The 26,220-nt window shown below is 45.0% G+C and overlaps 1 protein-coding gene across 2 annotated transcripts in view; it reads right to left on the reverse strand.

Annotated features, from left to right (window-relative positions):
* asap2a (ArfGAP with SH3 domain, ankyrin repeat and PH domain 2a) overlaps positions 1–24,452 on the reverse strand; it is a 54,063-nt gene extending 29,611 nt beyond the window's left edge. For both annotated transcript variants that reach the window (XM_070979101.1, XM_070979102.1), the window contains exons 1-2: positions 23,869–24,452; positions 5,478–5,550 (exon numbers count right to left, since the gene is read on the reverse strand). In XM_070979101.1, coding sequence (XP_070835202.1) covers positions 5,478–5,550; positions 23,869–23,997 — 202 coding nt within the window. In that variant the 5' untranslated portion in view covers positions 23,998–24,452. The remainder of the gene's footprint in view (positions 1–5,477; positions 5,551–23,868) is intronic.
* Positions 24,453–26,220: the final 1,768 nt, after the last annotated feature.

Genomic DNA, 26,220 nt, shown 5'->3' on the forward strand with positions numbered 1-26,220 from the left:
ACCTAATCCACCATGGGGTTAGGCCGACATGATTCCACTTAATACACTTCACGCCACACTAGGCAGCTGAAAACAGCCAACGCCACTGGGACAGCGCTGGAGCCAGGGATGGAGCGCCGGCGACGGTTGCTATGACGACGCTCACTAAGAGAAACGTGACGCAGAGAAAAAAAAGGGGGGGGGGGGGGGGCTGTGCGTAAAAACATGAGGACGTACACGAAAAGACACCTGCTGCCACATCGCACGCGCACAAAGACACGGACCAGACACAGGTGCACAGATGCGGCGGGTTTTCAGACGGAGCTGGTTAAGCTCACGTATCCATCACGTTGTTAAGAGCGTTGTTAAGAGGAGAAAGCCGAAAGCCTCTGAGTCACTACCTGCTGACATCATCACGCCAGACAAATCTGATTTAAACCACCAAATATCGACCGATGCCGTAGGTGAGCGGGACGATAAGGCGCGACAGAGTCTCTGAGCACAAGTGGCAAAAAATGACGTGTGATCACAAGCTCCCAGAGCCCCAAGGTGACGCCAGAAAACAGCTCGTTTTGCCCCAAAGTCCCCAATTTAAAACATAAAACAGAGAAACACTGAATGCTGACATTTGAAAGTTTGGCTTCTGCTGTTAATTAAATGACAATCCAATTCTAAAATCTGCTGGCGACTCTCTCTTATTTGCAGCCCTATTAAAAACAGCTTCTGGTCGGAAGCAGTGACATCGTCGTACAGAGAGATATCATAAACTTCTGTCATCGTCGTGTGTCAGACACTCGCCGCGCACCCGCAGCCTACAGTTTACACATCAGCTCCAGCTGTTTGGCTGTGGCTCCGCCAGGCTCCGAGCCAGCAGGGCGGAGGCCTGCTGTTGTTTTTGAAGTGGCACATGAGATCTGAGCTCCGCTACTCAGCGCAGACGAACAGTCCAAACCCCCCGCCGGGGCTGCGCGGTGAGTACATGTGTATTTGTCGTAACGTGACCTAAACACACCACACATGCAGCTACAGCACAGAGCAGCTTTGAACATCAAGGGACGGCATGACTGAGCAGGTTTATGAGGAACGTGGCGGGGAAAGTAAGCAAATGAAGTGAGACGTGAGGACAGAGGCAACCTTTTCCGTCATTTACCCTGTAAACAAAGGGCGCCAATTCAGCGCCGCCCTGCACGTGATGCCTAAATATCTCCAGTAGACTAAGCTGGTGTTTGGGTCTTAAAGTCTTAAAGTTACATTTCTTCTGAAACTTTAACTCAATGTTACTTCTTTCTTTAGTTTCAGCCTCAGAGAAATGCCTGAGAAGGTACTGTGCCCTTAAGTGGTGACCTCAGGAACTGATGACCTTGTTTTTTGCTGGAGGACGGAGGCCATGACGTGGTTGAACGCACACACACAAACACACGCTTGTACAGCAGACACAAATGGCCTGCTAACACCACACTTGAGTTAAACATTCTTTACTGTATCTTCCCTCCCAAACACACGCAGGGGAAGAAAGAAAAAAACATAATACACAGCTTCCAGGCGTCTGCTGAGGATTATCTAACACGCCAAAGGCCTGTTTTGCAGCGTCCTCCGTCTCTCTCATTCACACACATACGTACACACACACAGACAGGGTTTAATCATCAGATAGCAGGCTGGCCTCCGCTTCCTCTCGCCGCCTCTCCCACACTCATTCCCTTACACTCGGCTCCGTCAGGCCTGGTCGGCTGACGCTCAGACGCTGGCTAACACAATGCGCGGCCAAGCTCGGATCAATTCCATATCTCTCTGTGGACTCTATGAAAACAACACTGGCGTCCACGGCCACTTAATACGGCCACTGGTATAAAGAGACGGGAGTGTAATTAACTTTGACACACAGAGGAGAGAGCGAGATTCGGCTGCGTATGAAAGACAAATAAACTAAAAAGAGAATGATATTAAAGGAGCAGTCTTGGGAATACGCTTATTTCTTTTTTTGCTGAGAATCGCAGTCCATGAGAAGATAAACGTCACCGTCATATCTGTTTAATAAGAAGCTGGAGGCAGTTATGGATGGGTTCCATTTTGGATCTGGTTCCAAGTTGGTAAAATACCAGATTTCGTCCAGCATGGCGGCCAACAAATACCTTATTAAATCTTTCATTCACAATCTCTCTTAGATCTCTTTTGCCTCTTTCTGTGGCTCCAGGCATCTGCAAAGACAAACAACACTGATGATGTGGACAAACTTGCTGAACGAGCAACACGCTCTTAACAAGACTGACAAACATGGCCCACATCAACTTAAGCAATCCGAAGTCAAAGTCAATGAAAGCGCTGCAAACTGATTGTAGCAGGAGAGCTGGATTTTACATAGAAATGAACATCCGTTCCATTCGAGGCCTGACAAAATGGGGGGGGGGCAGGAGTATGCCAGAGCCTATGATGTCATAAGCATGCAGCAACAGTGTTGGGCATTTCCTCTCACTGACAAAAGTTCTGCACTGCAGGTTTTCATCTACAGTAAATTATGTTAAAATAATAACTTAGAACAGGTTTGATGACTTGAGACTGACTGAGAAATCTGTCTGTGTGCGTGTGTGTGTGTGTATGTGTGTGTGTGTGCAGAAGCAATTCAAAGGACACGTCCAGATCAGACGCCGTGGAATTCAGCGTTTTCCTGATGCAACGTCGGCCGAGTGCTGCATTATTCAGCGGCTCCATCGAGCCATCCTGCCCACCTATAGGTTCGCCTCATGTCGTTATCTGTTCAGCAGCTTTGGCAGACCGGTCCCGGCAGCTCTGCTCCATCAGCTCCAGTTTCTTCGGGGGTTTGAGGAGCTGCTGCTGGTTTATTCATCAAAACCCACAAACTGACAACCTGACAGGCCCCTGCAGTAGGACGGGGCTCTCTGGCTCGTCTGTGCAGCCTTTCCTGTGTTTTTCTTGCTCACCTCTTTCATTACCCCGTGGGTTTCTTCCTCTCCGGTACCACCTCACACTGCTTGCTCAGCCTCTCTTGTTCTCACTAGCATGGCAACTCATGTAATTGTGTTTATCTTTCCTCACCACTCCAACTCTCCTCATCATCACTATTCCTCAATTCATAGCCCAGAATATCCTTGCGGGGTCTGGGCTTGACAGCCAGTCAGTGTTGAGGCTCCCTCTTGTGTGTCTCGTTACTGAGGCTTTATCCCAGCACTGTTCAGAAAACTCTCTGCTTTCACTTTTTCACCAAGATGGCAGAGATTTGCTTTACATACTGTAACACAGCTGTTTTCCAGCATGTCAGCATCAACAGTCTGCATATTTAGTTGTTTACTTTCTGCAATCCAACGCTGTATTAAATCTTACCTGCATGAATTCATAATTTTAAGTGTTTACTGCTGATTTACTCAAGTTGCAGCTCATTTTTGCTAAATGGGGTTCAGTGATTTATATGTACTTTAACTGCTGATCGATTTCTTGTTTTATTTTAATTCATACTTATTATGTTGCTTTAACCCAAATGAACTGATTATACAATCATACAGAAATGGGTGGAAAACAGGGTTATTTCACTGCAGCTTGGTTTGCAAAATGGTTACTTATGATGTTAAACCTGCAACACTGACATGTCAACATCTTTAAAAGTTGTGTTGGTGACCTTGTTAGTAAAACAGCTGCTTAATTGCCCGTCCAGCAGAAAAACAGCCACATAAGCATTCATTTGGAGACGTGTCTGACAAATGTTAGGTTCAATATTCACTCCCTTGTAGCTCCGTTTTTGGTCTCCACCAACTTGTAACAGCAAAACATGGCTCTTTCGCAGCTAAATGCTCCACTACGCTGACAAGGTAATTGTCAATTTGTTTGGTGCTGGGCAGGTTGTGCACAGTTGGTTTACTTCCCTGAAAACTGCTGCCTGCTGCAGCCAAAAATTATGCAGTGAGAGTGAATTAAAACAGCAAAGTTTCAGGCTGTAAAACCAACAAAAGGAGCTGAAAGACGCTGAAACACACGGAGGGTTTGTCAGTAAGAGCGACGCCTTTCACATTACAAGGTCAGTCGATCCACTGTTAATGTAAAAATATTGATTAGTACAGCAGTACAATATCTGCAGCAAATGGGCTAAAACAGCAAAGTCTGCTCTATATTTGGAACATACATCATCTGCATTATCTTTTCACTGGGTCTGTCTGGGTTTCATGTTTTACAGATACAAGGTCGCCACAGGCATAAAACAGAGGGCTTCATGGTCATCTTGGTTGTATTCAAAACAGATTAGACTCAGATGAGCTTTTCCTGAATGACAGAAGTCAAGGTGACCTCAGCTGGAAGAACTGTAGACGACAGCATTCCCAGCGGCATTTCCTCAGACAATACAGTGTTTCTACTGTAAACACAGGCTTCACGCTTCAACTCAAAAAGGTTCATTTGCTTCCTCCTAATTTTTCCTACAGCACATTATCTTGTTCACGGTGAAAACAAATCTCAACTGCCTGAAACACCTGCAAACCTCAAACGTGTTCCCCGCCGCACGGACCACACAGATTCAAATGAAGGTACCTCATCAACAACGGGGGCATTCGCTTTGGCAGCTGAACACTGTGAGAAAACGGGATCTGTTAATCTTATAAATGTACACCTGCGTGAGATCAGCCTTTCATTTCATGGGATGACAGAATAGAGGTCTGGCAGACGTGCAATAAGGAAACATGTATATGTGTAAATGCATGTTTAACAGTGAGGTGAAGTGAAAGCCCGTCCGTGCCTCAGCACCCACACACAAACACAGAGGGCTCCCCAGCTGTTCCTTTGGGGGTCTGGATCAGACAGCTGTCCCTCCGGCCTGAACAGAGCTCACACTGTTCTGAAAAAGACATGCTCAGCACATTGTTCAGAGGTCTCTCTGCCTCGCTCTCTCTCTTTCTCTCTCTCAGCAGGGTTCTGTCAGGCAGGCCAAACAAAAGACACTGGAAACACCCAACACTGGCACAGACAGCCACAATGAGCATGGTAATAACTATCCGCCCTACCTCCGCCTCAGAGCCAGAGGAACAGATGCTTTAGGGATGCAATTAATTATTGTTTTCGTTTTCAACCTATAGTGCATTATTGAACTGAGGCAACTATCCTGTTTCAAAAGAATCCGCCCAATTGGATGTCTCGCAAATGCTTGGGCCGCAAAACCTCAAAGTCTTGTGTATGTGATTTCTGCCACAAGAGGTCTCTCAATCAAAACAGGGAGAAAAGACGCAGTTTGATAAGAAAATGAGCAGTCGCGCTCCATCAGGAGTGAGCAACAAAAGCGATAGTCTGTCGTTACCGAGCGGGATTCACAGCAACCAGAGGGCGTAGAGGGAATGTGACGGCATTAACAGGCGACTGAATGAAAGCGCTACCTTGAATAATTTGGAATAATTTAAGTACACAACTCAAGAAAATGCACAACATCGTTGAGGGTTTTCTGTCTAAAATGAGAGCGGCAAGATAAGGAAATGAAAACAGAAAGGACAGAAAGGCGGACTCACCCAGACCAGACGTGTAGATGGCCTTCACAGACTTCTTCATCTTGTACAGAACACTGCGGTCCACATCCAGAGCCTGGACACACAGAGAGGCAGGCATTGAGAAGTCATACTCACCAACCACTGTAGATTTATCACTTTAATTAACTCCATGAATGTATTTTATAGAGCGTGACACGTTGTTTAGCCTGAATGTTTGTTATTTGTCTATTATTCAGTCTGACACTATATAACTAGAACTATAGCTAGCGAGTCATGCATGAGGATGAAGTCCCCATTTGTAATCCCATCTACAAAGACTGGTCGACTGTTCATCATTGACAAAAACACCGGACCTGAGACGTGATTCAGAGGCTTGGACCAGGTTGGTATTCAGACGCAGCAGCGTCTCTGTAACACCTCTGTAAAGCTGATACTGCTCAGACTCTCAATTCAACTCTGCTGTCACTTTAGAGGTCGCACTGAGTTGGATTACACTTTTTGTTGTTCCTGCTTTTTTGTCCATGCCCTGAAGGCATGCCTCACTGAGGTGGGTACAGTTTGTGTGTGTGTGTGTGTGTGTGTGTGTGTGTGTGTGCATATGCCATCTCCACTGTGGCTGCCAGTAATGAATTATTCAAGGGAAAGCTAAGAATAGACCTGAGCTCCCTCATCAGTCAGTGTGTGTGTGTGTGTGTGTGTGTGTGTGTGTGTTTATCAGTATAATAGCTTGTAGGACAAGAGCAGCGAGCATCTGAGGTCCCTTATGAATGAAGGACATACGCGGACACACACACACACACAGACGGCTTTGAATAACCACGGTCACACACACTTTCACATGCATTGAGCTCAGACTCACACACTAACCAGAACAAACACTGAAGGTCCAGCTGAGACAATGCAGCACTGTGCCAGCGATGAGTGAGGGAGACTCTCGGGATGAGGGGGATTTTGGGAAATGAGTTTTTAGGGGACTTTATTAAGAACGTCTGCCAACCGGGCCAAAGCTGGCGCCGCTTTTCCCTGCACTGTTCCCCATCTGACTGACACATATCAGATCCCCTGAAACCCTCTGAAAACTAAAACACACAATGGCTGCCATTCAGCTGCAAAGCACACAGCAATACTACACACACACACACACACACACACACACACACACACACACACACACACACACACACACACACACACACACACACACACACACACACACACACACACACACACACACACACACACACACACACACACACACACACACACACACACACACACACACAGAGCCCTCTTTGCAACACCACTAGATGGGATGACAACATTTATTAAATCCATAAATCGGTTCTGTATTAATATCCAAGCTACGAGCGGTTTGCTATTGCAAAATGAGAGAACCGCTCAGCAGTTCCTTTTCCCCAGAGTCGTATTTCACACACACTTGCAAAGACACGCACAAAAGGAACAGAGAGAGAGTGAGACGGAGGTGAAAGTGGCATAAATTAAGTGTCTCTGCTGGAGGGACGGGCAGACTCAAAGAAGAACACAGAGCTCAGACAAGAACGTTGACATGGTGGTGTTCAAGTCCTCTATCAGAGGAGGCTCACTGGGACTCACAGGGACCACCTATGGGAAGCGGCAAAGCAGTGTGTATACAGTTACACTGGATGGACTCAAATCCAAACGATGCAGGCCTAATGGAAGAAGTGTCTGATCAAGCGAAGACCACGTCTGTCCTTTTGTGGAGGTGCCATCTCTTACTTTTATATGTTTATGAAACAGGCTCGCTGAGGTTCGAGGAGAGCGAGCGGCGGCGGCACTACATTCCACAGCAAAGGCCACATATTTAATGACTGAGGCCAATGTTTAACATCCAGTGACGGTATGTACAAGATAAGATGCACTGGGGATCTAACTGGGAAAAGTAGAGACAAACAGCCTAATAAGTCACAATCAGGTGCTAATGTGTGAGGAAAAAACCCACAGCTGCACAGAAATCCACACACAGGCTGGAGCTGGTTTGACAGTCACCAGCTGGACACACATTTTACCCAACAGGCCATTTTCACAGAGACATTTTGTCACAGCGGGACAAGCACAGGTGCAAATAATAAAAGTAAATGATGGCTCAATTCCATTTAGCTGCTTCACCCTGTGTTTACATGTAGCAGGGTACTTTGGAAAACGGATATTTTGGCCCCTCCGTTTTCAAAAATAACATTGTGCACACAACATCGTTTTCAGAAATGTTGTCGTTTACATGAACCCGGATAAATACGCCGTCGAGCACCATCATAACTATGCCAAACCTATGGGCGCGAGTGTAAACACAGGTCGCTCACATGACGTTAAGTATTCAGTCGCATGTTGTGACGTTGCGGAACCTAAAACGCTGTTTAAACCTGTTTACACACCGACACATAACCGGCGTTTTCAGAAATCTCCACTTTGGCCGGATGTTTTTAAAAATGATCGTTTTCCGTGAAAAAAAACTCCATTTGCGTGTAAACGAGAGGCCAAACCGCATGAAAACATATGCGTTTTCCCTAAGCATAAACGGGGTCTACATCTTTCACACCTTCAGGATCTCAACAGTGACTGCAAAATATGAAGCAGCATAAGTCAAAAAATTCCTAAACTTTTCCAAACAAAAGTGCGTAGACAACCGAACTTCCAGACAGCTGCACTTTGCAAAAGTAACATGCTAAAAATAAGACATGATGTCTTTCACCAGGGGAACTGTGCAAATTAAAAGAAGCCGAGCAGAGGCCACTTGTTCCTCTGAGTAAAAGTAGGACTTACAGTACTGTGGTTTTAGTTCCTTCAGCTCCTGTTAAATGACTCATCTGCTACATGTGCCATTATCCCATTAGCTCTGTCTGGATCAGACAGACTCTCCTGACTGCAGCTCAGACCCCACACAGCCATGCGTGTCTGCATACTGTTAAACACGTATTTTCAAAGGAGACAAGGACTGAGAAAAATACAGCCATCTACAAAACAACACAGAGTGCTATCTCTGTCTACACCCCGACCACACCAAGACTTTTAAAAAGGAACTGGCGACGAGCTCGACGTGCTTTCTTAGCAGAGCTGATGCTACTGTGGGCTCTGCTCTGTGTGCTGAATATACTCCTGATACTCAGAGCGAAAGCCTTGAGAGCATTGAAAGCATTTCTTCTGGTATCTGAGCCTCTGTGAGACAGCAGAAGGCGTGATAGTGGATCTGCTTTCACGAAGCGTACGATTTCGAGGCCCAAAAAAACATCCGTTATGGACAAAGAAGCAGCTTCAGCATTGCAAGAAGCTGTCTGAAGACGAGCCCGTAAAACATACTTGAAGCTCATTTATTGATTATTTGATGGCGTGAATGTGTTTGGTCTGGAGGAAGTGAGGTCAAACTGAAGTCAAAGCATGTAAGAGCGTTTAACAGCTGAGTGGTGCGAGGAATCGATCCGACTCCGGACTGAAAACCACAAAATTGTGTCTGAACTGTAATGTGCCTTTCTGTTCATGGCTGTCTGTGCTTAAACACTGCTTGACTGCAAGCTGCCTGTTGTTGTGGTTGATCGTGGTATCACAACTTTATCAACACATATGAAAAAATGACAAAAAAAAAAGAAAAACAGGCAGCACTCTGACCAACTCAGCTGGGCTCCCTGGCACCAGCGTTCATGTTTCTGTGGAGGAAGACAAGCCAAGTGGACAAGAGATTTATAGCAATCTGTTCACTTTGTGACTAAAGCTTTCGGTGCATATGCTGCATCAACACAGTCAGATGGCAGCTATGCGTTCTGCTCTGAGATCATGAAACTGCTTTGTACGATACACTGCAACTGCTGGTGCACATACGTCATCACTCCCTGTGAGTGTGAAATATTAAAGTGAACAACGCTTTGTTGTAGTGGCTACAACTACTGACACACTGGCAAATCCAAGCTCCTAACCGACCTCCACCTGACACGTGACGTCTGCGATCAGGCCGTGAATCAGCCTGAGAGGCCGAAGCCTTACACGCACTTCAACATGGGATGTCACAGCTCCCATCGACCCAAGGTCTCCCTCTCTCTCACACACACACATACACACACACACAAATCAGGCAGTATCATGCTCCAGCGGACCCTTTCAATCTGCAGAGAGTGGTCTGATGGGGGAAAGGGGCGAGACAAGTGGGGGACAGACAGGCGGGGTAATAAACACAGAAACACCGCTCTAAATCATTGACACTTTCACATGAACACACACACACACACACACACACACACACACAACTCTTCCATCACTTTCACACGTTTCCACTCTGATGTGCCCTCCAGGGCTGAGCAAAGTAGTGACTCCTCTTCTCGTTCTAGGCCACCCTAAACGCGAGCCCTGTTGTTTGCAGCGAAGGCCGCTCTAAAACTAGACACTTTTAACCCAAAAAACTGTTCACAGAGAGGGGAATTCCACCGCCGTGTCGCGTTTCAACAGCGAAGGATCAGCGCTGAATCACTGCACAACAGAGCCAGCCTCCGAGCCCGAAGCTGCTTCACAAGCACACTTCATATGACGTTAGTGCGATGTCAGCACCCCCCACCCCGCTCACAGTAAACTAACCAGAGTGGCTCTTTTCTCCCTTCCTGCCGCCGACTGGCCGTTACGGCCGGAGCAGGAGGAGGAGGATCCCAAACTGAGCTGAACTAATCCTCATCTTATAACGCATGGCATCATCATCGCCGTCATCAGCATCACTGTGACAACAATCGGGCACCATCTGCTGCCAGCCAATCTACAGAGACTATCACAACACTGCCGAGGTCGTGGGGGTCGTTGCCACGGTGATCCATTCACTTATGGCTGTGCATTTGCTGAATAGTAGAGTAACATGTGTCGGGTTACGGATCTGTGTGAGCATGGTGCGGATAGATAACATCAAATGTGTGTGTGCGCACGGACAGATAGAGAGGGAAACGAGATGCAAACCTAATTAATGCTGCGGATGCTCAGATGGATTACAGCGTGAATTTCCGAGGAATTTATCAGAGGCAAGTTTTCCATCCTTAGCGGAAAACGCTTTGAATAAGAAATACAACTATTTGAAAAAGAGTCCAGAGATTAATCATAAAAAGTGAATAAAAAAGAGACTCCTGAGGAGATTTCGCTCTCTCAGGCTTCATATCCATCTCCTGTTGGCCCAACAGTTGCCACAACCACCTTTGAGGGAAATAAAAAAAACACAAAAAAAAACAGCGTAAGCAGACTAGATCCCTAGAATAGGTTTAGGTAGGTGTAGGTTTCCGTATAAACTAGCAATTTTGACTGCTGTCACAAGGCAAAACTCAGCTGCGTAAGCACAATGTTTGACTACGAGGATCCAGACCAGAGCGAATGAATCCAATGTGCTCAGCTCAGCATTTGCCAAGGTCTTTAAAACCAAAACAAGACGGGGGAAAAGAAGAGGGTCACCGAGTCGTCTCATAGGGCAGCCATTGTCCACTTTCTGAGCTGTTCACTTCACTGAAAGTGCTTTCACATGTCTACATGCCACGAGGAACGCAAGGGAAATTCTGGATATCAAGCAAGGCGGCGATACTTTTTGGATGAGCTTCCTAAAAAAATTCTGTTAACTGTTAAGTGCAGACAAGACAGCAGTGTGACTTAAAGCTGCAGCCAACAATCACTTTCATTACTGACCAATCGGCTGAAGACTGAAGTTGATGCATATGAATCACAATCTTAATAACCTAACCCTCAACATTGTTGGGGTGACCAAGGCGTAGAAGCACACGTGAGGAGAAAAAGCGTGAGTTCATTCATTCATTCAGTCTCTAATGGAGACATGAAAGCAGACAGAAACGGTGCCAGCCTGCCTGGATTACTAGCCTTCATTCCCCCAGGAGATCGGACTCGGTGGCAGACAGAAGCGCACAGTGAAAGTCGGGCTTATTAAAAAAAAAAACAAAAAACCTCCACACACTGATGGTGTCATTGTTTTAAAGCCATTATCTTATGAAATCAAATTTACTTCATAATGACAGAAGTAAAAAACGTGTCTATAGCCAGTTTAATCTAAAGTGTTACATTTTTTATTCCCTTCAATAAATTAAGAGCTGCTCTTCCTCAGTGACAAACAGCCATTTGAAGACTAGAGGGGACAGAGGGGACAGAGGGACGGCGAGGAGGGCGAGGCGCCGCTGAATACAAGGAAAGTGAGTCCAGCTAACAAGCCTGTTTCATCGCAGCGCTCTCCACCTCTTACTCCACAGTCTGGAGAAGAAAGACATTCCTGGATGATTGCATGCTGCAGTGACTGACAGACAAGACAGAGATCCAGCCCCATTGTTCCTGCCGGCTAACTATCTGCTGATGACAGCATGTCTGCCTGACAAGACGCTGTCCCGCTCTTCTCTGAGGCCCCATCGCCATACAGCGCACACACACACATGTCCAATTTTAACAAAACACAATGCAAGCAATCCTCCCCGTCTGTAGTATTGCTACCGTCATCACCGCATACTCCTTTAAAGCTGACACACACACATATCTGGGCTCTGTCTGGTGTCTCATTATAACTTGTCTACTAAACTTGGCTAACCCTTTAAGCCTTCCCCCCGCGACAGGCACACGAGGAAACAGTCTGCCACATACTGTGGAGATCAGCCAATGTGAAGGCTGCAGTCTGGGATGTAATTATCCAATTTATTTGGTGCATGTGTGGGTACAGTGTCTGTGGGGGGCTGTGGTGGGTTGTAAACCATGTTTCATGAAGATGCCAGATATTACATGAAACCCAAACAAACTGAACCCCCAAAGAAAACAACTAAAAGGTCTAAGAAGAGCGTGCTAAAAGGGCGAGCTCACAGCAGGAACATAAATAATGGTTTTGATGTGAAAGTCATGGGCGAGTTAATCATATTTATTTCACCACTGTGGTGTGGTCGGTCCACAGCGTTTGGAGAAGCAGCAAAAAGTGAAACCGGATCTTCCAGCGAGACAATTCTAATCCATTTTCCTCTGTGATCAATTTCCAGGTCAATAACTGCCACTGGCACGTTCACAACATCCGTCCTGAGCTGAGATATTTTCACGAGAAGCTAAATGACATCTGAGTAAAAGCACTAAGCAGGTCTGACCAGCAGCAGTATGTCATGATATGATGAGCAGACGTGAGTATACACTATGGACGAAGTGGCTTATAGGAGTCACCTGATTGCAATTACTTGAGGTCACCACCATCATTTTGCATAATTATCACAACAGTTGCATATAAAAACAGCTTGATAAAACAGAAATGACATATTCCATCAATATTTCCACCATTAGAGGTTTGTTTTTTTGATGACGTCATCTCGTCGTGATCCCTTCTTCTGCTCTCATTTCATGCCACCTCAGTTTGGACTTGGCACCGCTGACTGTTTATTGTATAACAGTAGCGGATGTAAACGGACAGTAGTTCACATTTTCTGTTGCATATTTTTGTTAACGTAAATTTGGTCAAAAGCTGTGCTACATGTGGATGAAAACTGGCTAATGTTATCAATGTTGCAACAAATTGAAAGTGAATTATGTGCATTTTCATGAGTTCGTGGAGGCAAACCTTTTACCTGAGCACAGTGTGATTGAAATTGTGAGTGAAAATGTGAGTGAAAAAACATGGGATAAAAAGCTCGGCTGTCTCGACCTTACTGTTGTTGGACAGGTTCTTATCTTTCCACTGATAGGTGAGCACATTTTTGTTTGACAGCATTGTAAGATGATTAGAATGGTTAATCACAATTATCTGTATAACAATGAAGCGACAGCCCTACCCAGAGACGAGGAAGTATGCAGGAATTGAACCTCTCTCTCATGCACTTTTTTCAGGCTTTTGGCCCCGACATTTGGCTTTAAGCACTTTTGCCTCCAGGCATGGTCAGATGACACTTCATATGAACCAGACTGTTTGAAGCAAACCCCGGCCTTAAACACACAGTCCATTATTGGGTCTGTCAATATGGTTGTCCACCTACCCCTGCACCTAATCCCTCTTGCAACACAGCAGCACATAGCATCAGTGAGTCAACAGGGAGGACACATAATACACCAGTGTTAAATACAACAATTTTGCTCTCCTACATGGCTGCCAGCAGTTATGTTAGCTCACCTGAGAGCAATCTATGGAAAATTTCCCCGCAGAAAAATGAATGAAACATCATATCATTTGCAGACAGACTCGTCTGCTTCATTGCAGAATGGGACACGTCAGCTTTTCTGCAGGTGTGGCGCTAAAGTGGTCGCCCGGTGCTGTATATGTGCTGCTGGCCGGCTCTCGCCCAGACACAGAGCTGCTGTCTGCAGCTCCACATGTGGTACAGTCAGGGTACACACAGGAAGGGCGCTCTTTCCACCTCAACATCCACAGAGGAAAAGCTGTGACTCATTCAAAACATATGTCAAATAAACAGTTCAGCCATCAAAGAGAAGGTAGATCCCAAAGGAAGCTGTGCTCAACTCGAGCTGTTGACGACAGCACAAACTTTTCTGTTACAGCTATTATACTTTCTACTAAAGACAGCACAACCATGAGGCTGACTCTTAACTACAGTCCATTCAATATCCCCACAACTACAAATCCACTGTAAAAAAAAAATAAATAAAAAATCCATCTGACACCCTTTCAAGTGTTTCATTCACAACTTTTCTCCATGCTGTGTGAGTAAAGTCAATATTTGGACAGAAGTGGGTTCCATCGAGCCGACCGCTAACAGGCCATGGCTGCAGAGTCGCTCTGTTCTCTCAGATAGCTGAGATGTGTGTAGTCGGGCTGCCAGGGGGAAGCACGGAAAACTCCAGCACGCAAGTTCAGTGGAAGCGTGGGACGGAGAGAGAAAGGGAGGGGGACGGCGTTTTTCTCTATGTCATAAGACTGTCTGACAAGAGTTCATTAACACACACAAACACACCTTAACTGAAGGGTTTGGACAAAAGATGCCATTTTGAAGACATCACGTTGGGCTCTGGGGAATTATGATGAGCATTTTCTAGAATTTGACAATTCACAGACCAATCGATTAATTTATTAATCAATTAGACAGGACCTTGCTGGTTTCTGTGCAGGATTTTCTGCCTGACTGCGAGTTACTCAAACATCTCATCTAACTATAAGCCTTCTGGTGTTTTAGCACCGGGACACTTGGTGCTTTACAGCTCCTCGGTGGGCACTACAAAGACCGCCGTTGGACCAGAGCCTCGACCGCCAGCTGCCAGAAATCACAGTGGGATGACAACATCAACAGCAGTCATTTAAGTGTTAGAGAAACAAACTTTCATGTTAACTGCTGAGCTGTTGTTCAGGGCGTTTTACGTTTTACAAGGTGAGAGACCCGGGAAGAACTTCGGTTTCCATTTGGTTTTCCCAGACGGCTGTGCTGCCTCATGGTCGTAACATTTTTTGTCCCAACCTGCTACTAAACCAAGTTTCAGACCTACTTCATCAACTGTCATTGTTCTCATTTGAAGATGAGTATTTTCTCAATTCTTGCATTTCTTCGACCGTCCCGTATGTCAGCAGCCCTGAAATACAGTGAATAAAAAAAAAAATCACAGCAGAGACCTGATGGCGCCAAGTTTAAAACCTGTTAAAATGGTCTCCCCGACTTTGAGGGGAGTCTTTAATGGAGTTTATAAACTCACAGGAGGCTGATAAAAACCATCCTGGAAGGAGGGGCTGGGAAATAAGGACCAAATGTGCCGCACTTTGAGGGAGAAAAAAAACTCTGACTTCACCTTGGAGTCTCTCTTTTCACGCAGACGCATGCGTCAACATCGTGGTGTCAAAGCTGCAGAGCCAGAGGCAAAGTGCCCAAGAGTTACCACACAGCTCTGTAAAGTGCAATGATGTCTGAGAGAGACAGAGAAAATGACTTGTTTTCTCCTGGAAAAGGCTGCAGAAAAACACTACAGAGAGCACGGCTGTGTGTGTGTGTGTGTGTGTGTGTGTGTGTGTGCAAACACCATCGTGGGCTTCAGAGCACACTTCAGTTGCACAAAAAAAGACCTTCATTTCAAACAGGTCCCTTTGAACTCCGCTGGGAACTTACGACACGAAAAGAGCTTCACTCGACACAAACCCAGCCCTTCAATGAAAAAGACGATCTGAAGGGTCTAAGACTTCAGCAGAACTTTATCGACAGGCTCTACAGATAAAACTTGCATGAATGACATCAGAGCAAGTTTTATTTCGTACATCAGTGTTTTCTGTGCTACAACTTTTGCAAACTCTGAAGATGCTTCGTATTGTGCAATAGACTGAAGGGATCAGGGACGGTTTCCAATATTAAATAATTCATTACATGTAGCAGACTAAATTAAAATGATAATGAGCAAAAGGTCTTGACTCAAAAACACCTTCTTAAAGCTTCATTTAACTGATCTCGTTTGGTCCCAGCTCAGTCAAAAGCAGTCAGACTAAAGCTCAAAGGAGACCTTCCAAGAAGTTCATATGGAAGCATTTCCCCAACAGAGAAGTCTGGGTCTGTTCCCTGAGTGAAAGTGACAGCAGGGCGACACAACTGTGAGGATTCACCCCTCCCACCCCGCCCCACCCCCAAGCAGAGCCAAGTGGCCAGGACCACAAATCAATGGTTGTGAGTTCATTAATGAAGAGGCAGGGCCTGTCGGGGAACAATAGCCGTCAACAGGAGCCGTCTCAGACAATCTGGGCCAGGACACTCTGATGGATGAGATGGGCTGAAAGTTCCCCATTTACCCCCCGTGCCCCTTGTGTCCAACCCCCTAACCTCAGTGTAGGACAGAGAGCAGCCAGTCTCCCCTTTCACCTCAATCCACTTCGACATGCTGGACTGAGAGTTTCACGATCATCTTTGCTCCTCCAAACCAAACGGACCTATCAGGTCTCACAATGGCTGATCACATCGCTCCCAAATCCCAACATCCACGCTCAAAGAGGATAGATGTACAAGAGTAGACTCATATCACATCCAAGCAGTCAAAGCCCATCAGGGGATAAGGGAGATCATGGCTTTGAATCGACTGGGACAGGACCGTGACCTTCGCCCCTGGCAGATCCATGGGGAGGGCTGCTGCATCATAACGAGGGTCGGGATCACAACCTGTGTTTGGATGATAACACAGGCCCTGCTCTATCCGGCCCTGGAGGCTAAGGAGACACCTCTAACTTCAAACAAAGATCCCCTAAGGAAATGCTGAGGTCTCACATAGAGGGTAAAAAGGTGCTTTGATATAAACAAGATTAGGGTGACCCATCACTGAATTGGAAACTTAGAAGTGTTATTAATCTAATATGGTCTAATAACTGTTCACCTCTTGGAACGTGAACAACATAAAGTCAAAAGTGCCACCCAGACGTACAAAGTGCCATAATAAATCAGGTTGTTGACTGTTACCTAAACTGTACGAACCAAATTAGCTCAGTTTATACAGCTAGCATCATGAGTATGGACAACAAAAATGAGATACTTGGTGCTTGAGCTCCAAAAGCAACTGTTTGGGATTGTTTCCCAAACTATACCCCTGCCAAGAACACAGCATTCAAGTATATGCTCACAGTGCCTGGACTAGCCTATAGTGATCTGGTGCACTGCTGTCCCAGAACAAAAAGATGACATCAACTTGCATTTCATTTTCAAACACAAGTGCATCAGAAACAAGTACGAAAGCTCATGAACATTTTTTTACTTAAGAAACCAAGAGTTCTCATCGAGGAATTGGAAGAATGGATGTAGTTGGCTTTGCTTCAATGTACTTGGCCTACTCTGGTGCATTAACTACAGTAAGCCAAAGTCAAGGGACGGTGGGGACAGCGGATGTAGAGTGAGGGTGAAGGGAGGTGACAGAACTGCAGGGATCCTGCCAGAAATCCCATTTCAATTATAGGAAGCATTAAGCTCCTTAGGTGGTATGCTAAAGACTGGCCAGAGTGTCTGGAGGTTTGGACTGCTCGCTTGGGCCACACTGCACATTTGGCCATGAGTGTGAGAGCTCGCAGATCCGTCAGTTTGTCTCTAAAGCTATTACATGTGGATTGTCCCTGCATCGATAATCCTACTGTCTGAAGCCTTGTTAAAACTTTCCTCCAGGCCACCTGTTGTAAGAGGGCAGCTGTTGTCCCCAGCCAAACCATTCCCACCAACCTTGCCGGGGGGGAGGAAGAAGGCCAAGCCTACCCTTGGCTCGGGAACTACTCCAGCATCAACACAGGTTTACAGACTGACACATGGAGAAGAGTTATGAGAGCACGCTTGCCTTCAGATGTTAACACATCAACGATAAATGGTTGCACTTTAAATGACACGTTTCAGCACAAAGCATGAGTGGAGAGCGTTTTGTTCTGCAGTCACTCAGCTCTGCAAAGACAGAGCAGCATAGCCACCGAGGCAGCTGGAAATTAAATGAGACATCATCTTGTGTTAACAGAAGGTAAGAATTCATCGCCGTTAAGCGTGTACCCAAAACAACCTGAGGTCTGAGATTAAGCTTAGAGGTGCTATAAAGAGATGAGAGTCTAAAGGCACTCACAGCAGGCACTTAACTGCTTTTTCAACACTCATGACTGCATTGAGAATCTACTTACCATTTTACAAGCACCATTACGTTGTTGTTCACCAGCATCAGGAAAACTAGAAGCAGTCTATGAGAACCAGAATGAGGGCTGGTGTGGTCTGCACAGCCAGCGCCAACAGTTGTCTGTGGATGCTGTAAATACCATTAGCATTCCCTGCGATACTCCCTAGTAATCTCTCAACAAAATCAAGCAGTAAGGCAGCGTGCCTTACGAGTGCATAGCTGGCATACCAGTGTGATGGACCTCTGTTGGATGAAATAATAGCCAGATGGAAGACTAATGACGCCAGCCTTCAGGACTGAGTTGGCCCAACCCCCTCAAAACCAGTAATGACCCATGAAAAGGTACCTTGGCTAAAAATAACCCTTATTCATCGTCAAAAAATGAATAAACTGGACAGAGGAAGAGGCCTAGTGTATGGGTGGGTTTATGGTACTATATAAAGGACGATATAGACCATGCAGAAGCTGCTTTCCCTCAAGGGATACAGGCCAACGATGACGACAGCATTGTTGATCATTGTTTGGGCTCATGTGAGGAACAGGACCCCCCATTGTACCTTGGTCACGAAAAGATTCTACAATCATCAAGTGACTTAAGATGATATACATGCACACATGCAATTATAGTTTTGGACAGGACGCCAATAAAGGATATTACAAATGCCATGAACTCAAGTAACTAAATGTCCTAGGTTTTGATATTGAATTAAATTTGCTTATGTTACACGTATCCATAAATACCTACATAACCAGACCCCCTCGGTCCTCAGTGACATCATGAATTTCAGGCTCAGTGTCTTTGGTTCCAGTTACAGAGAAATGAAAGGTGCCCTTTTGTTTCTCCAAAAACACCCTTTGGAGAGGCGTCCTTTTACGTTTGAAGGGATTTCAAAGGGGAAGAAAACATAAAGGGGATCGTGAACTGGCTCATTCGAAACACAAGTTGAAACCATTTTCAAAGACACATGTGATCAGATGCCTTTCATGTAGATTTTATGGTGCTTTGAATTGTATTACTGTTTTGTTTGGTGTGCCTTTTCTATTGAGCTCTGTGTATTTGCACAAAGGCCCATCAAGGAACGAGTGCTGCAAATTAGCTTAGGTTATGAATGCTGTGGTATGTAGTATTGGTTGACACTATGTACTTACCAGTGTAAAAATAAACACTACGTAAATATACAGGGCTAGAAAGACAGGTCTGCTGAAGACAAGTGCAGAACAATGCTTATGGGCCGAAGGGGTCAGAAACAACTTTGGAACATTTGTATTTATGCAACAATAACAGGGGATGTCCCAGGCTGCATTACACACATGCATTGTACCTGTCAAAAGCAAGTGTAAATCACAAAGTAACTGAAATGTCATGAAACATATTGTGTGTCTGTCAGAGTAAACGTATGCAGCTGACAGACCGATCAAAGGGCTCCACTGCCAACAACACAAAAGCTTGTCTCGAATGTCAAGTAGTGATGGTTGTTTTGCAGCCACAAGCCCTAATACTCAATAATCTTCTGCAGTCTACTGTATGAGTCAGATCCCTTACAAACTCATTGTATTCAGCTCAGCGACACTTTGAAAAGGCTGCTGATGTAATACACAGTGATGCTGATAACTGATCCACTCTGCCAGAGAATTAATATGCCATTAATGCTTTAAACACCTGCCACAACTGCTCAGTGAGCTGTATGTCCAACACTGTGGTACTACACAAATACACCCGTCTTCATACCTGAGCTCGAAGCTGATGCACTTGAGATTTGTTCAAGGAGACAACTCTATCGATTGCATCATTTTCAGAGTCTCTCTCTTTAACCTACGGGATTCAGTAACTGGGGCGTAAAACAGTCACAGATGCAAAAATAGATCTGAGATGACTACAATGTGTGCCAGTTTCTGGCCTCAGACAGACATCCTCATGGGGTGTTCTTGGGTGAGACAAAAGCACGGGGGCATTTTCACAAAGATCAATACTTAACACAGAGGTCAGCTCAGCCCCCGTGGCCTGAGGCCTCCCTCAAAGGGAACTTCGTGTTTCCAACATGGAAGGTTGAAAAGACAATTGGCTTACAAGGTTTACCTTACGCAAACACTATTGTTTGGCAACTGACAAGAGAAATGGATGTCAGGTTGCCACCTTTCAGATATGAAGAATTATTTTGTGTGCTCTGTAAAGACGCACCGATCAGTGTCAGATATATCCAATTATGTGCTGTCAGATTAACATGCATGCTGCCATTTATACATTTCTAAAATTCTCCAATTCTTAAATGGGTTTTTATATGTCACAACTCATTAGAAAATCTCCACTTACAAAGTTAGAAATACCATGTGACTCAAATGCACCCACTTCAAATCAGTAAATGATACTTTAACACAAAGTATCTGACAAAATTGTTACTGTCAGGCCTAAACTAAAGCAGTCACTACTTGCCATTCAGATCGTTTTCATCGAAGCACTGGAGGAAAAACCAGATCCTAGAGCTCTTATTTCTGAAAAGTCTGGACTTGCCAGAAGAAAGTCAACACAAGTGTGGAAGAAGAAAAGCTGTGTTTTACAGGGGCACAAAGGGGGGTCGTGACCCAAATCCCTAACATCCTCTTACTGGATAAACAGGTTTTTATTGCTGTGGTTTTACAACACACACACACACATGCACGCACAGACAGACACACACAAGCGCTCTGGATGGCCTCTTAGTGCCAGCAGTTTAAACTACTAGCCTAATTAAGGTTGTGTCAGATGCAATTAAGTTTAGAAAGAAGTAATTATGCAACATTTGTGGACCCATTTCCGTAAAACCTCTGAGCCTCCTCTCCTGTTAATGTGTTTAAAGGCTTCCTATAAACAACTAGACCCAGAGGTCATTTCTAAAAAGTATTTTAAGAAGATGAGGCTGTAACTGCATCAGCTATTTTAAACAAGTGCAAGCCCTATTTGGAGATAAAGGACAGTGGATGTATTCCATTTCATACATTTGTGGTAAGTCTGATAAAGAGGGATGGAGGAGCACGAAGAAACAGTCAACAAAACAGCAAGGATCCGCTGAAAAGCTCAAAACAGTGCATGCTGCCATTAATTATTGACAGAATCTACATTAAAATTGCACTGTGGACTGAACTGAAAAACCAAGCAGTACTTGTATTTGTGTGTATGTTTACTGTGTTGTTGTCATACACTCATTGTTTTTAGGATCAGTTCTCAGTGGTAACAGGACCGACGAGCACGTTTTCTGTGTAACTGGTACCAAACATAAAGCAGCACAGATTTCCACATTAAATCACAAACCTCTATGAACAAATGAATGCCGCTTGTCAACCGGTTACACCTACACAAAAAGTGTCAAAATATAGCAGATCTGATTTGGAGTGGGAGCAAATGGAAGGCTTCTCAGTTTGTCTACAGCTCTGGGAAAATACTGCTGCATAAGGGCAGAAAGTCATATAAAGCCTTTTGTGTCTCCAGGGGGAGCTGTGTGAAGTCTGATAAATCAGCATCGGTTGGGGGTGAAGAAGTCTGAAAATGGAAAAGGTGCGGGGGCATGGACTTTGGAAGGAGTGAGCTTACCAGACTACTGCAGATCACTCCTCGAGGCTACAGTAGGTGCTGCCGCCACATCAGACCTGAATCTCCAATGGATGGTTGCATTGTGGGTTAAGTAGGCACCAGGTTTTTACAAGGAAAAAGAATATATGGAATAAATTCAGAGGATGTCCTCTGGTTCTGCTGCATTGGTTTTAATCGTTTTTGTCCAAAACTGTAAATCATGAGTCCGACAAAGTTATACAAGTGCAATGCTAAATCAGTGCAGTGCTATTTTAAAGAGTGCAATGCACAACTGCACTTCCAAAGTAGGCTCTAAAATGCACAGTCCAAAGCAAATATATGCACATAATATTAAAATGCTTATAAAACGCCTTTTTGTCAGTTGATATTATCATATCCAGAATCTTTATGCACCAAGAACAGCAAGAGGACAACAGTCAGCAAACAGACAGCCCATTATCAAAAGTCATAGGTGCCAATTCACAGAACAAGACATCCTGTGAAATGATATACCAGCTCACTGTAGCATTACAGAGCGCAGCGCTGCTCCTGTCAGCCCGTCCTCAACTGTCAGTACAAGGGTGAAGCCGAGAGGTGAGCGCTGTTCAAGAGAAGGCCGGAATCAGCACAATGTTTGAGAGTCAGCACAGCGCTGAAAAGTTTCATTTTCATTTAGACTTCATGAATACACAGCAGGCGGATGTGTTGTAATACTCAAGGGTGAAAGAGTCATCCTCAGACAGTGTGTCAGATGTTTCAAGAAATGCTAACAGGACTATAAAAAAGAACAATAAAAATAGCAGCCGGTGGATGCACATATGTAGATGTGTTTTTGTTTAGCGTGCCTGTGTTTGAGATTCCAGGCAGGCTGGCGGACAATAAGTGGAAGTGTTCCCCATCCACTGCAGCATTTAATTGGTCAAACAGACCAAAGTGAGCGAGGCCTTGCCGTCCCAACAATGAGGCCTTGTCTTCCCTGAGCCTGAGCGCGGGAAGGTCAATGTGAAACAACAACACGCTCCTCCACGTCTCTGCACCGACAATTCAGCTCATCTCCAGAAGAACATCTCTGAAGCCCATTCTCAACCCAACCGGCAATTACTGCAGAGCTACTATTTTTAAAAGGAGTACAATCCACACACTTATTTGCTTCCTTCTACGGAAAAGCACATTCCACTCCTCACAAGCCCAGCAGCAGATTAATTGCTATTTTTAAAGCAGCTGCAGCAGAGGTTTGAAGGTGTGCGTTGCCCACGTGAAGCACCTGTCAGCCTGAGCAGGTGTTCGTCTGGCTGCCTGGCTCCGTCCTCCACAAACACTGCTTTAAAAATAAAGCAGGGGTAAATCTGTCGCCAATTGCTTATCTCCTCTCTGCACGTGTGACGCATTCAGGTGTTTGCTTTCACAATGGAAAGGTGGAAGGCACCAAACTGTCTGTCACAATCCCATCTGGAAGGCAACTGAAACTTCTCCACGGTGAAATCAGGCACCGGACACCTAAACATCTGCAAGCGTACCCTGACTTACAGAGCTGAGACACACTAACACACATAACACAACGAGCTGCTCATGTGGGAACTTCTATTTTTACCATCAGACTGGGCGAGGCTCCGCCATACAGCACACAAAGTAGGGAAACTATAACAAGGGAGGGAGGGAGGCAGCGGAGGGCTGTCAGGGAACAAAGCGGAAGTGTCCTTCCTCCTGATGACCTGCAAGTTAAGGCAGGAACGTTGTCTGTGCACATGCGGGGCCATGCAGCTGCACCTCTCCATCCATCACAGAGGGAGTGATCACTAAGCCAAAACACATGCAATGGCCACTACTGAAAGTGATGCACATGTAGGTGATAATCCCTTTGTGGCACCTTCCACTTTGCATGTCCATACTCTATTTACCTGGTCTTTTATTAGGAGCTTGGGAGCACAGATTGTAAAGCCCACTTAGGCAAATTAGTGCAATATGACTTTTAGCTATATAAATAAATATAGAAATAATACTTCTTGATTAAAAAAAAAAAAAAAACTCCTGTATAATGGCAATCTATAGACCCAGGACAGTAATACAAACCTTGGTTTAAAAAAAAATAAAAAATAAAAATGGCTGAGGTGGCTCAAATAGGTATATGGGGCATGAGGGATGGATGGAGGTGGACAGTTTCTTGAATGGAGGAGATCTGCTACTCTGAGCTAACCGCAATCTTTAAATTATGAGCATAATAATAACAGAAATCTTCCATTCAGGTATTTTAGGCGGACCAGCACTGATGTGGACTACAGCCCCACTGGCACCAAAGTCACTCACCTCCTCCAGGGCAGCCACTGTGTTCCTGCAGTGGGACATCCTGGTGGTGAAGTTGGAGGCAGTCGGCGATTTATAATCTTCGTTCGTCTCTGCCACAAACTCTGAAACTGTGATTTGGTCCGGCATCATAAATCCTTATCTTTGCTGATAAGAAGAAGAAGAAGGAGAAGCACTTTTCGTAATCCCCACCCCCCCTTTTCTCGCCTGTATAGTTTTAGGACACAAAAGTGTTCACAGAAGCAGTCGCAGTGTCTATGAAGGCCCCCGCGGGTAGTGAACCATCTCTGGGTATGTTTATGTCATCCCCTTGTTTGCGCCCCGCGCCGCGGTGTCGCACGCTGGCTGGAGGAGTTGCAGCGTTGCCGCTCACACCGCGCTTTACTACAAGGTGATGCGGTAGATTATGTCCCCGCCGGTTTTCAGCCCGCTGCTCTCTTTGCATTCAGCTTCACGGATCGTCCTGTGGTCACTAAACGTGGAGCTCCCCCGGTTGAGCGTGTTATCCTCTCTCGGTGTTCGCTGACCTCCGGCTGTGCGGGGTGGACAACTTCTTCCTCCTATCCCGGGGAAACAACGAGCAGGCGTTTTCAACGAGAGCGCAAGAAATTGACAAAGGTAGAGGAGGGGATTCAATGGACGCGCAGCAGCCAATGGGGCGCGCCAGTTCGTAATTGGAAGCCAATCAGGATTCACGGGAGGCGTGAACTCATGCTGCTTTCAAATGCTCCTCGTATACTACTAAATCCACCTCATGTGTGGCATCAAAGACCTCAACCTGTTACCAAAAGTTTCTCTAGTCAAGTGAGGGTACACATAAGAAATTTAACACCTCAAGAAAAGGGTCTTAGAGCGAGTATGTGTAGCATTATGCAAATGTAGGAAAGATAACTGAAATTAGCTGATATTTTGGCTCTATGACTCTTGAATGACTAGCAAATGCCACTACTAATATGAGCTGAAATGCTCAGTGGCAATATTTTTCAGCTAGCAGTCATTTGATGTGTGTATTAAATTTAAATAAATAGAAAAAAGCAGAAGGCAGGTGTCCTGGTCAAATAACTGCAAAATTATTCAACATATCAAAGAGTCTGTAAAATCAAGAGAGCACATGCCAGACAAAAATCCATTATTTTTTGTGAGCCCTGCAGTTTCAGTCTTACAGTTGTGTGTCTTAAAGTGGTTACGTTTATTTTTCATAGCGCTGACCAGCTGCACATAAACTGGGGTTTAATAGCATCATCTTATTGCAGTGCATATAAACACGTTTGTCTTTTTTTCCCCCCTTTTCTCATTGTTTTTTGTGTCCAGACAGTATAAATATAGATTCCTGCTCTGATTCCCAGTGGAGTAAACGCTTTAAGGTCTGTGTTTAAATGTGACTTTGGTGCTGTTATGGTCATCTGTGAAGGTGTTAGCAAATGAGGTTTGCTGAGACTTTGTCAACTGCATTCAGTTGTGCATCTGAGGAGTAAATAGCAGTGTCTTTTGTCCATAGTGTTGTGGTATAACTGTCCCATTACTAGGTGCATTCAAAGCACTTTTGGTCTGAAATAAAAACAAAATAGAGCCTGTATTTATGGTCACTTGCGGTTTGCTGTTGTTACAGTATACTTCCAAATCAATCAGCATAGACTTTCTGTTGCAGTGGTGGTAAGAAGAATATGTATGATATTCAGCTAATGTTTAATTTTATTTCCCAAACACTGCTACACGACACCTATGTTAAACGATCAGTTTACACAAAACATATAACTCAATGACACAAAATGCTGCAACAACAGTAAAATGAATACATTTTGGCATAACTCCCTCGCAATCAGATATATGATACAACTTTCATTGTTTTTTCACTGGTTTGGGCAGGTTATTAATCCAGTGCAGTAGGAGCCAAACGTGAAACAATAAAAACCGACAGCACTTAAAAGCAACACGTTCATTACAGCACCGCCTGTAGTTTCTTAAGGTGGACGCAGGAGAAGCAGTAAACTGTGATAATGATGCAGTATCATTGTGGAAGTGCAGTTTAAATGTGGTTTCTCATGTTTGGGGTCTTTTTTCTGTTGCGTGTTAAAAGCATATAGTGTTTGGTGTGAATGCTTTGCCAAGGATGAGCTTCGCTGTGATTCCCTGTGCGGACAAGCTGTGAATCCAGTGGAGTTGTGGCCAAATGTCAGGAGTGAAAACAAAAATAAAAGGATCCCATTGGAATTTTGTTTATAAAGGCGGGTTTATGGCTTTATCCAGATGTTCAAATTATCCTGTAACTGTATCATCTAAACATTCAAGGATTCAGTCAAGGATCAGCAGGTCGGTTCAGAGTGTGGACTGGTAACTGGAGAGGTGCCAGTTCAC

The sequence above is a fragment of the Chaetodon trifascialis genome, chromosome 14 (genome assembly GCF_039877785.1).
Source record: "Chaetodon trifascialis isolate fChaTrf1 chromosome 14, fChaTrf1.hap1, whole genome shotgun sequence".
NCBI classification, from domain to species: Eukaryota; Metazoa; Chordata; class Actinopteri; order Chaetodontiformes; family Chaetodontidae; genus Chaetodon; species Chaetodon trifascialis.